We start from the raw sequence: 16,079 nt of genomic DNA on the forward strand, positions 1-16,079 counted from the left end.
TTTCCTAAAACAACTTGTTGGGTGTTTGAGTTCAATATGTGTTCCAGGCTGCCACTTCCATCCAGAACAGAGAGTTCTGGATGGGCAAAATAAGTGTCTTATTCTCACAAGTAGTTATTATACATCATTTTCTTGGGATCAGTACTAGCAAAGCTCTAATTATGTAGTTATCTGTAGCAATTGCTGGGGAAGAAGGATGGACAAGGGCTGCCTGTAAAAACTGCATACAAAGTCTGGGAGGCAGGAAGGTCTTTGTCTGTGCTGCTTATCTCTGTAAACTTGTGATCAGTGAACTTGTCCCTGGAGCAAATGAGTTCGATCACTGCAGACTGCAGGTTGGGAGCAGCTGTCCCTAGTTCTCTGAGAAGAAAAAACAACCCAGTACTTGTGAACAATTCGGATTTAATTTGGGGAAGGTTATGCCTGTCTTGGATAGGAAAACATGGTAGGGAGCCCATTATAGAGATGTCCCCGAGTCCTGTGCAGCGGTACTGTCAGAAGCGCTGGATCTGTAGCCACAGCCTGTATCTTCCCCACAGATGCTGAGGACCAGGGCCTGTTCAGCAGGAGGTCGTGGTGTGTCTGTAGGGTATGGTGAGAGCCAGCTCCATTGGTGGTGGAAGTTGACTGACGCAGATATCTGGTCTCCTTCACTTCACCAACTCAAACACGATTTATCCTACCTGCGTGACAGCCTTGCCATCAAAATGGCTGTGCCTGTGCTCTGCTGTTCTTGTCTTAGCTTCTCCTGTCTCGTTTGTGTGTCTGGCCAGTATTTCCATCAGGAGGGTCGTGGTGGAATTGAGATACATGTTTTGAATGCCTCAATGCAGAGGCTGTCCAGGCACAGGCTGCCCAAAGCTTGGCAGCTCCTGGTGGTCACCAGCCATGTTGATTTCGTTTTGTGGTTGGTTGGTTTGGTTTGTTTTTCTGGAACTTGGAAAAATAGTAAAGGCAGGAACCAGCTATGGGATTGTAGGGGCCACAAAGGGTAAAGGTGAGAAGGAAACATTACAAATAGTGCTGTGGCTGTCTAGTCTCTGCCACCTCCTGGTGTTCCCCACCCACCTCTTGGGATCCTGTGGCTCCACAGGAACTGAGAGGTGAGGACTGGGGAGAAACTTGGCTCCTTGGTGGGTGCTTGGTGCCACAGAGCTGTACTGCTGTTCTGGGAGTCAGCCCAGCTCCTGCTTGGGCTGTTCCCTGGAGCTCTGGGACAATTTGGACAATCAGCCCTGTTACTCCATGTCCCAGCGCTTCTCTTGGGGACAGCATCAGTGTGCAGCTCTGCCAGCCAGGCTCTTGCAGAATGACAGATGTCAGCCACCGATTCTGCACAAAATCATGATTTGGACAGATTCGCTACTTTGCAGTTGCTGGTAGCTTCATGACTCACTGTTCATAATTTTTCTAGCAGGGTAAGGAGTCATCTGAGCTGCATTTAACACATCTGTTCTCCATTGCAGCCTGGGACAATAGAGTTGGACACCAAGCAGGAGAGCAACGGCCAGTCTGGCAGCTCTGTAGGGTATCATTTCCCTTACAATACTCTACGGAAGCCCATCTCTCAGAGCAGCATGGCAGACTGGGCTTCTAAAAACCTGAACATGCACACACAGGGCATCTTCCGCCGAAGGATCTCCATCTCCAACATGCTGTCCTGGAACGGTGGCTCTATCAAAAAGCCAATGCTTATCACTAGCAACCGCACCATCAAAAAAGAGGCATGTGAGATGTTCAAACTGGTGCAGAGCTACATGGGAGATCGTCAGACTCGCATGGACCGGAATCACGTGGCGTTGGTCACAGTCACCAAGTGCTGGAGCATGCAAGGTTTACGGGATGAGCTCTACATACAACTGATCCGGCAGACAACAGATAATACGTGCTACCGAAGTCTGGCATGGGGCTGGGAACTGATGGCCATCAGTCTGGCCTTTTTCTCCCCATCACCCAAATTTCAGTCATATCTGGAAGGTTACATTTATCGCCACCTTGACAGTGATGAAAACAGTAAGTGCCTCAAGCACACCCACTCTGCCCCCAGCAGCATTCTGGTGGGTTGTGCCACTTATTCAGGGCTGTCTGTTTTTTAAAAAGAACAGGTGGTCACCAGCCAGTGCTGTGGGTTCCATCAGTGAGAGCACCATGTGCTGGGCGAGTTCATCCTTCCTTGGCGAGATGAAGCTGCCACCGGCTCATCTCCCTGCAATTCTCACTTGTGTCTGGCAAAGAAATGCCAGCCCTAGACTGTGCTTATCTCACCGATCAGCATGGCAAGATCAGCACTGAAAAGAGCTGATTTGGACCCGCCAAGGGCAGAGTTTCTCTGGGTTCTCTGAAGACATGATTTACTTCAAAGTTCCTTAAAGCAGGCAAAAAAACCCAGATGAATCTTAATACAAAATTTTTTTAAGGGAGCCATTGCAAACATCACAAACAGGCCTCATCTTGGCAAATAGGCGGGGATCCTGAAGGATGCTGTCTTTTGTTGTGAATAGATGCGATTTATCTGTCTTTCAGAAGCCTTGGGGACCAGCCCAGCATATATTCAGTTATTACCCCAATTTTAAATTGCTATAGCATCCTGTACAAAAAAAAAAAAAAAAAAAAAAAAGCCAAGTGCCAGCCTGTAGAGTATTTATTGGCTGATTTGTCACTATTTCAGCAGTGCTTGCTGTGTCTTGTGCAGTCTCAGGTGAGAAACCAGAGCATCTATTTCCACTTGGGGCTTCAGACGCAGGTTAAAGCCCCCACAGATCTCCAGGGCAGGTGTGGAAGTTCTGCCCCAGCCCCTCTCTGCCCCTGTGAGTGAGTGCGGCAGTGGAGGTGGGTCCTAGGGGCAGCAGCAGTGCAATGCCAACCTTTGCCTTCTGGTTTCATGCTTGTAGCCTTAACGTGGGGTTCCTTCACGCACAGCACTGGTTTGAGTTTTCATGAGGATCCCAGGCCATTGTCACTTCTCCCCAAAACCATTCCCTCCAGCTACGCTTGGCCCGGAGTAAAAAATCACCCTGCCAGCACCAGGGTCCAGGCAGCAAGGAGAAGTAAGCTGAACTATTTGAGTGGGTTGTTCCTTCTGCTGCTATTTAGGCAGTACGTTTATTTAGGTATAAGCTTGCTGCCTGGAGCCCCTTCTCAATTGTTTGGCTGTATGGAGAAGTTGAGTGGTGTTCTGAGCCCCTCACTCAGATGTGTTTGGAGCTGACTGTGGTACAGGACCTTTCCCTGAGCAGACCTCCTCATGCTGGAGTTAGGCTGGCAGTTCTGGGCTTTGGTATTTTATCATTCCACATTATTAATCCAGAGCCTCTTTTGAATTTTCAGTTGCCCAGCGCATCAAGGAGCTTGTGGATCTGAAAAACAAGAAGAACTCAAAATCCAGGAAAAAGAGGAAACAAAACACTGAGGATGAAGGTAAAGGGAGGCACAGTATGCAGGGAGCTGAGAGGGAGGACTGCACTGACCTCAGACAGGCGGGGATGCTGAGCTGCACTGAAAATCAGACCATTTCTTTAAGCGCATAGACTTAGATTTGGGAAACTTTACTGCAGGTGGCCAGTGTGAGAGATTTGACCAGAGCATGGATCAGCAGTGTGGGGGGCAGCTGGGCAGCATATGGGACAGGTAGCAGTGTGGCAGCAGGGGGGAACCCCTTTCACTCACAGGTGTGTGAGAAAAGGGATTTTAATTTGGATGCAGACCTGGGGCTGTAATTCAACTGGTCTGCATATGCCACGGAGTTTCCTATGCCACATTCCAGTGCTAAAAGCTGTAAGAGCCAGTGTGTTAAAAAGACCCTGTCTCAATTGTAGTAATGGATTTTTTAAACCACCACCCAACCTGAGGACCTTCAGAGAGGACACCGATACCTGGCAAAGAACACTGCCTTTTTCTCTCCACCATTGGCTTCCCATTGTCCACACTTCCTGGACTCTGCAGTCCAGGGCTTGCAATAGCCTCTCTGCCAAGTGAACAAGAGCTTACGTAGTCCTCCAGCCTCAGGTTTTAACTGCTGGCTGCAGGATACTACTTTATCTGGCTAAAGTCTTGCTAGACAAAGTCCATTCTATTCTTTTTTTCTATATTGCTTTCAAGAAACTTGAGCCAACCCTGTGAATTCATATCAGGCAGCACTTTACATCATGTGGCCTTGGCCTTTTTAATCTGGGAGAGCTGGAGTCCACCTTCCTGCATTGCTGAGCCCTACCTGACGCCAGGAGGCAGGCATGTGAAACGCGAACACCACAGACGCTCTCTCCTGCAGCGGCTTCCCTGTGTCACTGCTCCCCCAAGGCAGCTGCAAGTCTGGGAAGTGGCTGAGGAGGCCCCTTGGTCGCAGCCCCTGCAGTAAGAGCATCTATCACTTCTCCGTCTCCAGTGGGATTCAGAGCAGAGACCTGAAATTACACAGAGGGGTTATGTTTCTGGTCGGGATATGTCTTTTTCCTTTCCTATTCAGGCCCAGGACAGTTCAGCCCATTCTGAGCCTTCAAAAAGTCATTTTGCTTGTGCTCAGAGGGACTTTGATATCTTTATTGGACAACTCCCCGGAGATTGCTCTGTGCAGGGCGTGCTCTGTCTGTGGGCTGAGCAGGCTGCTCTGTGCAATTGCTTGTCTGTGTTGCGTGTGCTGGAGTTGTGCTTAGGAAGGTAGAGGTAGTTTTTACCTAAAAATTAAAAATAAATTTAAAATAAAAAATATATTTATATATATATATATTTATATATAGATACACACATATATGTGAAATGTTATGAAAAAGGCATGTCAGGATAGCTTTATAAAGTTTCCAGAATGAAGCACTGCAGGTGCTGGGGAAAGCGAGAGAAAGAAAATTTCCCATCGTTTGTTGTAGCAGAATTGTAAACTGCCTGGTTTTGTTGTTGGGCAGGAGGCTTAAGAGCACCCTCTCCTAAAGCACAAGAGTAAATCATTAAGAGTCGGCAAAGCAGGGTGTTGTGCAGGTTAGGAGCATGAACAGGTTTAGGAAGAAATGGGACAAATTCAAAGAAGGGAGGTCTGTCAGCTGATGGTTAATGGTCCAGGTGCAACGCTGCCTCAGGGTATCTCCCACCTGCCATTAGCCGGGAGATTTTCGCAGGGGAATACTCATTTTTCAGACATCCTGTATCTGTTTCTTATCCTCCTGGTGGCAGATGCAGGCTGCTGACTCGTACGGCCCTTTGGGCTGACGAAGCATGGCGTTTCCCACGTAGGGAATGGTGACGGAGGCGCATTGCTGGAATGCAGAAGGATGCACTGGTGGTGTGAGGAAGAGGGGCTAAAACACTGCCATAAAATGGAGGTCCCTGGGCAGATCAAAACCAGGAGAGCAGTGCCGGCGCAAAGCCCAGCTGAGCGGTTCAGGAGGCACCTACCCCTGTGCATGGCGAGAGGGGGCCTCGGTCTGAGAGCCTGCTCTGACTGTGCCAGGCTGAGGTCTGTGAGAAGCTGCAGTAGATCGGAGAAATACCAAGACAACAGCTTCTACTGTGCTAAAATATGTGTCCCATGGCTGTGTTCTGAATCCACATTGTTGGCTGCATTTTTTAAGACATTTTTTGGCAGGAGAGCATTCAAGTCTGTTCCAGAAGGTACGCTCCTGTGTGTGCCCTGCTTGGATTTTAACTTGTTATAAAAGGAGAGGTTCTTCAAGAAGCTCCTTGCATGTATTTCTAGGCCAGCACATGGAAAAATATTTTCCTTTGCAAACTATTTTTCACTGTGTGGGTTGTTAGTAGTCTTCTGTTCCCAAGCTCCTGGGGCTACTGTGGTACCACAGGAAATAACAGATCAACTTGGATTTCAGATTCATGATGTGCTCAGGGAAGTGGAATTGCCTTCAGTATTAGCCCTTTCCAGCCCATGCAGGCAAAGCTGCCCGGGTGTGAGCTGGGGAGCAGAGGGGAGTACGTGGTCTGCTTGTTAGGAGAACTGAGCACGTGCTGAGTGAAATGCCAGGAGTCAGTCTCTAGCTGAGCATTTTAAAAGCAGCCAGATGGTCAAGTCAGGTCGGAAGAGTGGAGGCTAAAGCTAAATTCTGCTCCACTGCCTTGCGTTTCCCTCTCCAGCTCACTCCCAGCCTCTCCACATCTCCTTTGCCCGTCTCACTCTGCATGTGCCCTGGGAGCCAGGAGCGCTTGCATCGGGGCGGATGACTTCTGCTATGTAGCAGGGAGGCTGCACACTGCACGTTTAAGGTGTGAGCCCCTGCGGGAGTCATTCATTCTGTGCCTGCTGTGGCAGAGCATCGGTCACCCCGTTCCTCAGGGTGCGCTCTGCTTTTTTGGCGATTCAGGTCTGTGGGCAGTAATGGGTCCAGCCCCTTGTGTGCAGGGCAAGTTTAGTTTCTGGTTTATTTGCTTGAAATTCAGTGGGTTCCACGCATCGCCCTGACAGTCCCCTTTGGGTCAGAGGTTGCAGCTTCGTCATCATTGGGAACAGGACACCTCACTGCAGAAAGTGCAGGGTGTAGGTTTTACGCTTTTCCCAGGATCGGGGAGCTTTCTGGAAAAGTACGAAACAGGCTTCAAGCAAACATGTCCGGCTGCTGCCCCCGCATCAGCCATGCAAGCTCTTCAAGGCAACCAGTTCCTCTGCAAACCTTGTTAAACTCTTAGGGTGATTATGGGTTTCATGGTCTAATTACAGTGTGAAAAAACATTTCCTATTATTAGTTTTGAATGTGCTGCCTCCCGTGTAATTGTTGTGATGCAGAGACACGGTCCAGTCTTTTTCCCATTCCCTTCTTCGAGAAGCGGATGACACTTTGCATCAGGGTGTGTTTGCACATTTTAACAACAGAAGCTGTAACCTGAAATAGCGAAGCATCACAAAGCAGCTCATTGGCTTTGTTTTCTTTAATCCTTAGACATTTCCAGTATGAATCGTGCCTGGGATCAGCAGGATTTTTGCATATGGGGAATATTTTGCTTTAGATATTCCCAAGAGAGAGAAATTCTTAAAACTGACTTTCCATCCCTTTGCCTGCAGGAGAGGGGGATGCTGTTGTACCTCCTTTGGCATTGCTCCAGCATTACAGAGAGGCTCCGCTCCAGCTGTGACAGTCAAGCAGATTGATTGAGGCAGGGGGTGCTTGTTTTGTTGTGGGGAGCCAGGGACTGTGGTTTGTCTGCTGGCTGAGAGGAGAACGGGGGAAAGCACATCTCTCACCATTTTGAATTGTTGTTCTGCTTGGGAAGAGCTTGTCCTCCCTCTGTATCCAGAGGATTTGAGGAACTCCAGGCTCCTGACCAGCTTACCTAAGCCATAGGGTGTGTGAAAGGCTGATCTGAAATACACAGCATCTGACCAGAATGTAGATTTTAAAAGCCACAAGTATTTTGAACTCTGCTGCAAGCTTCGAGCCTGGCAGGGAATCAAATAGGGCAGATCTATTCACTGCTTTCAGCAAGCAATTTGAGTTTGACTCAGAAAAGAACAAAAGGCCAACGGTTTTGGAAAAAACTCTCCCAGCAATCAGTGCTCTGTCAGTGCAAACATTTCTCTTGGTGTCACGCGGGGATTAGCTCTGTGAATCCTGGCTCCGCTCACCCTCAGAGTTCGCTGAACCAAGCGCAACCGGAGCAGCCGTTCTTGGGGAGGGCTGCAGCTTTTGTGGTGAAGCTCCCAAGCTCCAGTGTGTCCAATTTTCCTTGTATCACAGAGCATGCCCCAGCCTCATGGTACAAGGTTGAGTTGGAGGAGGCTGCAGGCGGGAGAGTGAGGAAGCCTTCTGCAGGGCTTTGGGAAGATGAGAGAGACCCTGCCACCTTCCCACGCCTCTCCTTGCATCCTGAGCTCGCTCTTGGTGCTGGTGCTGACTCTCCAGCCCCGCATGCCTTTCTCTGCTGCTGCCTCTCACTAGCCCAGGACTGCAGTTCTTGAATCATAAACAATTTGTTTAAAACACTTTTTGAAATCTTTCCTGGCAGGAGGCTGGCTCTGCATGCTCTTTGGCTGAGATCTGGCAATACGTAAATACCCAGCCCTGTGTCTGAGAGCCACATAACTCCAGCTGTGCAGCCAGGAGTGAGGACTCACGCTCGCACGCGTGCCCGGGCTGTGAGTGCTGAACGGGCACCTTGTGTTGAGTCAGGTCAGGGTCAGGCTGCCTGCGCAAGAGGTGGAGATCTGCAGGAGCAGGGGTGGGAGGTGCGGAGCTATGAGCCTTGACTCAGAAGATGAATCCCTCCAAGCCCACGCACCGACTTGCACTGATGCTGCCTGCCACAGGGCTGCAGGACCGGGAGGCTTTAGGGCGCTCGGTGTGAGGTTTTGGCAGTCTCTCTGCCCTGCCTGCACAACAGGCTGTGCAAAAGGGGGGTGGCTGTTTGTGCCGGTGTGAACTGCTGCGCTGTTGCTCTCTGAAGGGCTCTGGTGTGGTGGGTGCATGGCGCTGCGGGCTGACCGCTTGTTTCTCCTTCCCGCCAGGTCTGCCCATCAGCACCTATGCCAAATACTGCTACCGGAAACTCCAGAAAGTAGCCGTCACCGGAGGCAAAAAGGTGAGTGGCTGCCCTGGCTCCAGGGCCCGTAGGCTGCCTGCATGGCACTCTGCTTCCCAGGTCCCAGAGCAGTCGGTCCTGTGACTCTCACAGGTCACCGCTGATTCAGCGATGGGAAATGGAGATAGAGTGAGCAGGGGAGGCTTGCTCAGGGCTCGTCTCCCCATGAACGCATGGGAGAAGGCTGCTGCCCAGATCCCGCCATCCTCCTGGCAGGCAGCGGTGCCTGCCATGCTGGCAGCTGCACGGCTGGGCTCTTGCTGGCCTTAGGGATGTGGAGGACAAACCTGATGTTTACCTGTCTCCAGGGTAAGAAGAGCTGTCTGTGCAGAGAATGCCCATCGTTTGGTTTCTTCAGGTGAGGGAAGAGTCTCCCTTTGCCACTGAGAGCTTGCATGGGCCAGGTCTTGCAGCTGGTTTACTGCAGAGTTGTTCATTCTTAGTTCAAAAAATCATGCAGCAGAGACGGCTGGCGTGGAGGGGAGCCTCTGTGCTCTGCGTTATCTGGAAATCCCCCTCCTCCCTTTCCTCCGCACAGTTCTGCGCGGGGCTGTGAAAGTTGGCAGGCAGTCCCAGCCTGTCCGTCCTAGGTCTCTGAGCCAGATCCGGTTGTCTTTTATTTCTGCAAATCCCTCTGGGGCCTTCCTGCCATCTGGACTCCGTGTACAGCGAGTAAATAGCTGAAATACCTCGGGAGGGGTGAAGGCTCCCGGCATCCCTGCAGGGGCAGGACAGGAAACGTCTGGACACGCATTGTACACAACTGCGGCCCCAGTGGCTGCCGCCCTCTGAGAAGTCGGCAGGAGCTTTCCCCCGCATCGTGCCTCCTGCTCGGCCGTGGGGTCGCTGCGGAACAGCCACCGTGCTGGGCAGCCTGCTGCCTCTATGACAGTGCTCTGCATTTCTCCGAATCTCTGCCAGGGGAGATTCAAAGCCCCTTTCAAGTGTCAGTGTCTTTCAGAAGCAACAGATCCTCGTGCCCACTTATTCAGAGAGCTTTAGCGCCTCTGAGAGCAAAGCTTTCCCCGGAGTTGAACATACCTGGAATTTCCTTCTCCAAAGGGCTGTTTTTCAGCTGTCCCATGGCCAAGCGCTCACCGGGTGCCAGGCCGGTGTACGCGTGCCCTCTGCTGACCTTGCCAGTCGGGGATGGGCTGGGCTCCATCCTTCCTTTTGCTGTGCCAGCAGGTAGAGCTACAGCTGGAGCAGTCCCCTCAATGTGCAAAACATGGCAACAGAATCCCTGGAAAACCAGCTTAAACTCTCCAGAGCAGTCTCCTGCCAACAGGCAGCAGCTTCTCCGCTCCTCTTGGGCCTGATGAGTTGACACCCCTCTGCGATTATAGGAGGTGGAGGCTGCAGAGTGAGAACTGTGCTGCCAAGAGGCCAGCGAGGTGTCCACGTGTGTCGGCAGCCCTCTCCATCCTGGCCACTCACTGCCACCATCCCGAGGTCGCTGTTTCTCTGTGGGCTGGCTGTGCCACAGCTGGACTGAGCTCTTCTCTGTCCTCAGGGCCTCCGTAAACCGACAGTGGAAGAGATAACACATGCCAGGAATGCCATCGTGACACCATCGCTCTTCGGCAGCTCTCTGGAGGAAATCATGCTGCGGCAGCAGGACATGTACCCGGGTAACAAGCTGCCCTGGGTGCAGACGCAGCTATCGCAGCAGGTCCTGGCTCTGGGAGGAGAACAGACGGAGGGGATTTTCAGGTGAGCTTTTGGGGCGCTGTGTTACTTTTGAACACTGATGTGTCAGTCCTCAAAGCCGAGAAATCAAGGTTGACCTCCAAGTGCTTCCTCTTCCCTGAGAATAGCACTCCACTGCAGATCGCTGACCTTTCCCAGGTTCAGGAATCACCTCTTAAAGTATGCTAAATGCTAATGCATTTGCATGCATTAGCACAGAGGGGACAGCATAGATGTGACTTGAACCACTTAGGACAGCACGTACCCAGGCAAGGCATTGAACTCTCATCAACTTCAACAGTAGTAGTTGGCCAGTACGGGGAAGGGACGAGCTCTTGGGTTCCTGGCAGAGCAGTTCATCAAATGCAGCACATCAGCCTTGATGATGCAGAAGACGTGAGGAGTCAAGAGAGACAAAGAATCTGTATGGTGAACATAGGGTATTCTGGTTTGGGTTTGGTTTTTGTTGGGTTTTTTGTTTGTTTTATTTAAGATTTGTGTTAGTTTTTCAGTAGCTAAACTTGATTTAAGGTAGCCAGCAAAAGACTCAACTTCACCTTGTAAGGGTTTCTAATATCTTGGTATATTTAGCCAGAGATGTTTCTTATCTTTGGACTGAACATGCTGCAGAGAGGCCCAGTTACAGAAAATAATCACTCCTGAGGACAGAACGATAGTTGATGTCTGAGCTAGTGGGAAGGAGATAAATGTTTCTTCTACTCCCACTTTAAAGCTGTGTCTAAAAACGAGCAACCCGTTCTCTCTGAGGAACTGCTTCTGTAGCTGCTGCTGGTGTGTGCTCCCTTCTCCCCGGGGCCCTGGAAGCAGCTTCAGAGCCATGGTTTGCTGGCCAGCTGTCACACCAGGCACATTGCCCTGCTTGCTCTCTAAAGCACCTTTGCTGTGTCTCTGTTTGCAGGATACCTGGTGACATAGATGAAGTCAACGCATTGAAGTTGCAGGTGGATCAGTGGAGAATCCCAAGTGGCCTCAGTGACCCCAACATCCCAGGTACGGGAATGTGGCAGGCATGTGTGCTGCAGCCTCAGCCGTGGTAGCGTGCGGAGGGGAAGGTACAGGAGCAACCCAGGAGGTGTGCTGCTGCCTGGGGACATGTACGCAGGCTGTCTTCACCAAGCAGGTTTTCATTCTGTGCCTTTCCCCTGCCTTTAGAAATGCTGCCCGTAGTAAAACACTGGGGGCAGTGGCGGAATCTTGGTCTCCAGCTGGCTCCGACGGAGTGAGGCTGTGCAAGCTGGGCAGCGTGCAGAGTGGCTGGGAGTTGTTCTCTGCTGGGAGCAGCACTCTCACTCCAGGGCCGCATTGTCCTCTCCTTTAGGCAGCCCCAGAGCTGCTTCCTGGAGGAGCAGGTAGATAAGAGCCAGCATTTCCCTCTAACTGTCCAGTTTGGCTGCCTGAGGGTTTCAGAGCCAAGACTGGAATAAGGTGAAACAGCACAAGTGCAGAATCCCTTCTCTGGCCCCTATTTCCTGAGCCATTCAGTCTCACTGCCAAGTTTGCCTCTGAAAGTGGTGGGGAGGTAACTAGAGCTGTTCTCATGCACCCTGCTTTCTCCCCAGCCTCTCTTCTCAAGCTGTGGTATCGGGAGCTGGAGGAGCCTGTGATCCCCCAGCAGTTCTACAAAGAATGTATCAGCAACTATGAGAACCCCAATGCTGCCGTGGCCGTGGTGCAGCTTTTGCCGGAGCTCAACAGACTGGTGCTGTGTTACCTCATACACTTCCTGCAGGTAGGCAGCCCCTGCAGTCCTGTGCCCCTGCTGCTGGCCGGGAGCCTGGAACACAGGGCACAGTTAGTGGGACAGCTGTTGTGGGCCATCGGCAGGGTTTTAGGACCTCTCACCTGTATTTGAGGTGCAATTGATGGAGGTGGGGGTCTGCTGGCCTTGTCCCTTATGGGAGCAATAAACAGCGTTCCTGATCTTGTGGAGCATGGGGCCAGTCCCAAAGGTTGAGATCTGCTAGATGTTCCCTGTCTGCTGAGGCTCCCACGCTGTCAGCTATGTCAGAGCATAGTGGTCTTCCCCTATGAATGTGTGGCTGTTGGGGCATTGTCCTTCAGGGAGACATCTCTGCTGTCCTTCTACCTCTTCTTAGGCTGTGTGTTTGGAGTCTCTTGCCCTTTTCCACTGCTCCAGCTGAATGTTGTCTTATTACCTGCAGATCTTTGCTCAGCCGTCAAATGTGGGCAGAACAAAGATGGATGTGAATAACCTGGCCATGGTGATGGCCCCCAACTGCCTGCGCTGCCAGTCTGATGACCCTCGCATTATCTTTGAGAACACGCGCAAAGAAATGTCCTTTCTTCGCATGCTGATAGTGCACTTGGACACAAGCTTCATCAAAGGGCTGGTTTGAGCCACTGGCCCTGGGGTCCAAGACATTGCTCTGGGGAGTCGCTGAGTGCCCTAAGTCTTCTCCCCTCCGCTTAGGTTTCTTCCATTGTCCTTGCTGTTGTCACACCCTGAGTATCTCCCAGCATATGACCTCAAGGACAAGGACTAGACACTCCTGGGAGGCTCAGGCTGTTCAGCACCAGGAAGTCCTTGGACATGCCAGGCCAGATTCAGTGGTTCCTGGCCTTCCAGTGTGTGTCAGAGGCAGGTAGCCCTCCTCCTTGGAGCTGCGGGACTGATTGAAAGGGCTGTGACATCTGTGAGAAACTGCCGCCTGGGGCAGTGACTCTCCGTCTCCCTTCTGGAGGCAGAGTTGGCTGCATCACTCCTGTGTTGTGGCATGAGCTGGTCCTGGGGGAGATGCTGCCTCATTGGGGATAATTCCACTGCTATGGAGCCAGCCTGGTTCACCTCTGCAGACTGTTGGTTGGAGATGTGAGGGTTGTTCTGACACCTCACAATGATGTTGGCAGAGGGACGTGAAGGTGCAGGGGGTTTGCTGAGGCAGAGGGGTTCCTTGGACTGCGCTGGTCAGTGGAAGCACATTGCAGCCCAGGAGAGGAGGTGTTTGGGCCTCTGCTGCTGGTGGCTGGATAGGCAGACATCACACAGTGGGATCCCCACAGCATCCACCTCACCTTCTCCTTTAGGTAGCTTCAGAGCTGCACAGCAGCATGTGCTCAGCATGTGGGACCAACCCTGTGCTGAGCTAAACCAGCACCCACCCACACCATGGGGGCTGGGGACGAGAGGAGGGCAACAAACAGATAAACAACGTCTTTGGCATCCTCCTAACGAGGGCCGTATCCTCTGGAGGGGTAACCCCAGCGTGAGCTGACACTAGCTTTCCTGAAAAGCAGCTGAGACCATGCTCAGAGCAGCCTCCATGGCTCCGGCACCCCCTGTGCCTCTCCTTCCCTTTCAAGTGGGGACCTGGATCATCCTCTCCTGATTGCAGTGGGGAGCTGAGCCCTGCCAGCGTGAGGTTTAAAGCTGATGTCTGAATCTGTACCAAAAGTTTGGGCATAAGGTGCCACGTGCAGAGAGTGAGCTTGCTGGCTGCTTGGATCTTTTGGTGTGCATGAACGGGGTTTCCCGGGCACACGTTTGCTCGGATGAACTTCACAGCGGGCGTTCAGTTTGTGCCCAGCTGAACAAAGGTTGTGGTTCCTCTCCTTGTACCAGATGCTTCTGGGGTCCAGGAAATCTTGCTCCCATGTCAGGATTAGCTCTGTCAAACATGCCCCCAAAATGTGCCAGGATCTGCTTCACACACCCATCCCATCCCAGCGCTTCGAAGCTGTTCAGCTCAGTTTGGCCTTCTGAAGTGCTGGAAAACTTCTACTTCAGATGTGGGGCTACTTTCCCAGAAATGTAGACAGGCAGGGGGTTACCGGCTCTGCCACATTGTACTGAAATTTGAATCCTTGAACAGGCTCGGGGTGCCATGTCCTGCCCCCCGTGGGCTGGAGCAGCCTTGTGGTGCCTGCCCCCCTCTTTGGGCTGCAGATGCATGTGCCTGTGTCGAGCTTTGCCTGCAGCCAGCCACCATGTAGGTGATCCATGTTATTCCTTGCACTTAGCTGTAGCAGGCAATCAAACCATAGGCATTTGCTGCTATTACAAATGAATGCTTCTTGCCAGGGCTGTAAAATAGGCTGATAAATGACACTGGATATTATTTTCTTCGCCAACAGATTTGTAAATATGAATCAGTAAAGCAGCCTCTCCTCTGTTATAATAATAAATACAATCTCTGTGGTTTTCTCTTGTCTTTTTTGTGAATTTCTGAAGCATGATCATGCCTGCCTGGAGCTGCGGATTTCAGCGTGGATGTCAGTGTCCATGAATAACATTTGGGAATCAGCATGACGTAAGCACTTGGAAACCAAGCTGTGGGCTGGTTCTGTTGTTCTTAACTCTCAGGCAGCTACTACGGGACACAATGAAACTTGGAAGAGAACGGGTTAAAACAGATAAAGGGCAATAGTTCTTTACACAGGATCTTGTGGAGCTTTTCAGGGTCAAAAAGGGATTAGAGATGCTTATGGGCAATAGCTGCACCAATGGGCAGTCAGAGGTTAAGAGAGGGATGTGCTGCTAATACCCCTCACCCAGCAGCTGTGAGTGCTGCAGGTGGACTGCAGGAGGTGGGCACACACGTGCGCTTCCCCTGCGTAGTCTCTGCTGTTGGAGATGTGGTTAAACAGGCTGTTGGGCTGACCCACCTGCGACATTTTTATGTTCAGACTGGATCTTTCCTCCATCCCTGCTGCGTGGAGCAGCTGGGAGTAGTCTGTGTTGGTGCTCCAGACTCACGCTGGTTGCACACTGCGGTGGGGCTGCAGTGCAAGTGTGCAAGTGCAAGTGCAAGTGTGCTGCTTCAGCCATGCAGTGATGAGTTACTGCCCTGGGTCTGGCCAGTGCTGCTGATGCTCTAGGGCTGGTCACTGTCCTGGCAGCGCTGGGAAAGGACGGTGCACTTCAGCCAAAACCGGTAAGGGCTGCTCCGTCACTCCAGCAGTTTAAGATCACCTGTCCTGGCCAAATCACTGGGTCTGTCACACCAGCTTTGCTGGCAGGAGGGACAGGCAGGTGGCCTGTAGCTTTCAGGAGAGGGGCAATGACAAGTGAGAGCAGAAGAAAGACCAATAGCATTGTAACCTCACGCAGCCCTTTCCTAGGTGGATGTCTGCAGCCTATCTAGGTGTTCCCCAAGGCTTTGCTGTTAAATAAGCTGATTTTGGCCAAATCAAAAAAGTCCACAAACCAAGTGCTTCAGCTCAGGCTCAGAGACTTGGGCTCGCTCCTGCAGTCACCTTGGCCTGCTTTGTTACCTGGATCGCTTAAAAAATCAATGGCCAGAGGAGCAGCTGGGCACGTAACGAGCTTGGAGTTCTCAGCTTCCACCAGCAGCGCAGTAAGACCAGAGGGTGGCTTGGGACACAGCTCATTCGTCTTCAGCTCCTTGTAGAGAGGAGGCACCTGCAGCTTGTCTGAGACTTGTCACCGGTTGTGGAAGGGTAATGTGTCCCGATGGGGCCAGTACCCTTGCAGTGCTGGGTGCTCTTGCTGTTGAATTTCTGCCTGGTTTAAGTCTCCTTTTCACAGAGCCTAGTGTGAGCCTTTTGCTGTCTCCGCTGTCCTGGGAATCTGCAAACAAAAATGGTAAAAGCAATTCTCCCAGTTACTGATCGCAGCTGATAGACACCATGCCCTCAGGTCTGCTGTCCACACTCCAGCCCAGCTCCTGAAGAGGTTGGGCAGCTGTTGGGCAATCACGGGTGGGTTTTGGACTTCTCTGTAGGTTCAGTGTGAGCTGGAGGAAGGTAGGGCTCAGCTTTGGCAACTGCCTAGTGTTTTACAGGACCTGGTAACCACGAGGCCACCCTCCTGCTCACCCGCCACCCCTCCTGGTAGAGAAGCTTCCTTCAGTCTCTCCTCCCCTTACAAGTGTGAGGGG

At 51.7% G+C, this 16,079-nt stretch overlaps 1 protein-coding gene across 1 annotated transcript in view; it reads left to right on the forward strand.

The window, feature by feature from the left end:
* The window catches only part of LOC104019961 (rho GTPase-activating protein 39), a 53,536-nt gene extending 39,153 nt beyond the window's left edge, over positions 1-14,383 (forward strand). Inside the window, exons 4-10 of the mRNA XM_087750309.1 lie at positions 1,467-2,013; positions 3,328-3,417; positions 8,438-8,511; positions 10,025-10,224; positions 11,120-11,211; positions 11,781-11,950; positions 12,384-14,383. Of these exons, the coding sequence (XP_087606435.1) occupies positions 1,467-2,013; positions 3,328-3,417; positions 8,438-8,511; positions 10,025-10,224; positions 11,120-11,211; positions 11,781-11,950; positions 12,384-12,578 (1,368 nt within the window). The 3' untranslated portion in view covers positions 12,579-14,383. The remainder of the gene's footprint in view (positions 1-1,466; positions 2,014-3,327; positions 3,418-8,437; positions 8,512-10,024; positions 10,225-11,119; positions 11,212-11,780; positions 11,951-12,383) is intronic.
* Positions 14,384-16,079: the final 1,696 nt, after the last annotated feature.

Source organism: Nipponia nippon, unplaced genomic scaffold (genome assembly GCF_047370975.1).
Source record: "Nipponia nippon isolate SJK-2023a ecotype South Korea unplaced genomic scaffold, ASM4737097v1 scaffold_13, whole genome shotgun sequence".
Lineage (NCBI taxonomy): Eukaryota > Metazoa > Chordata > Aves > Pelecaniformes > Threskiornithidae > Nipponia > Nipponia nippon.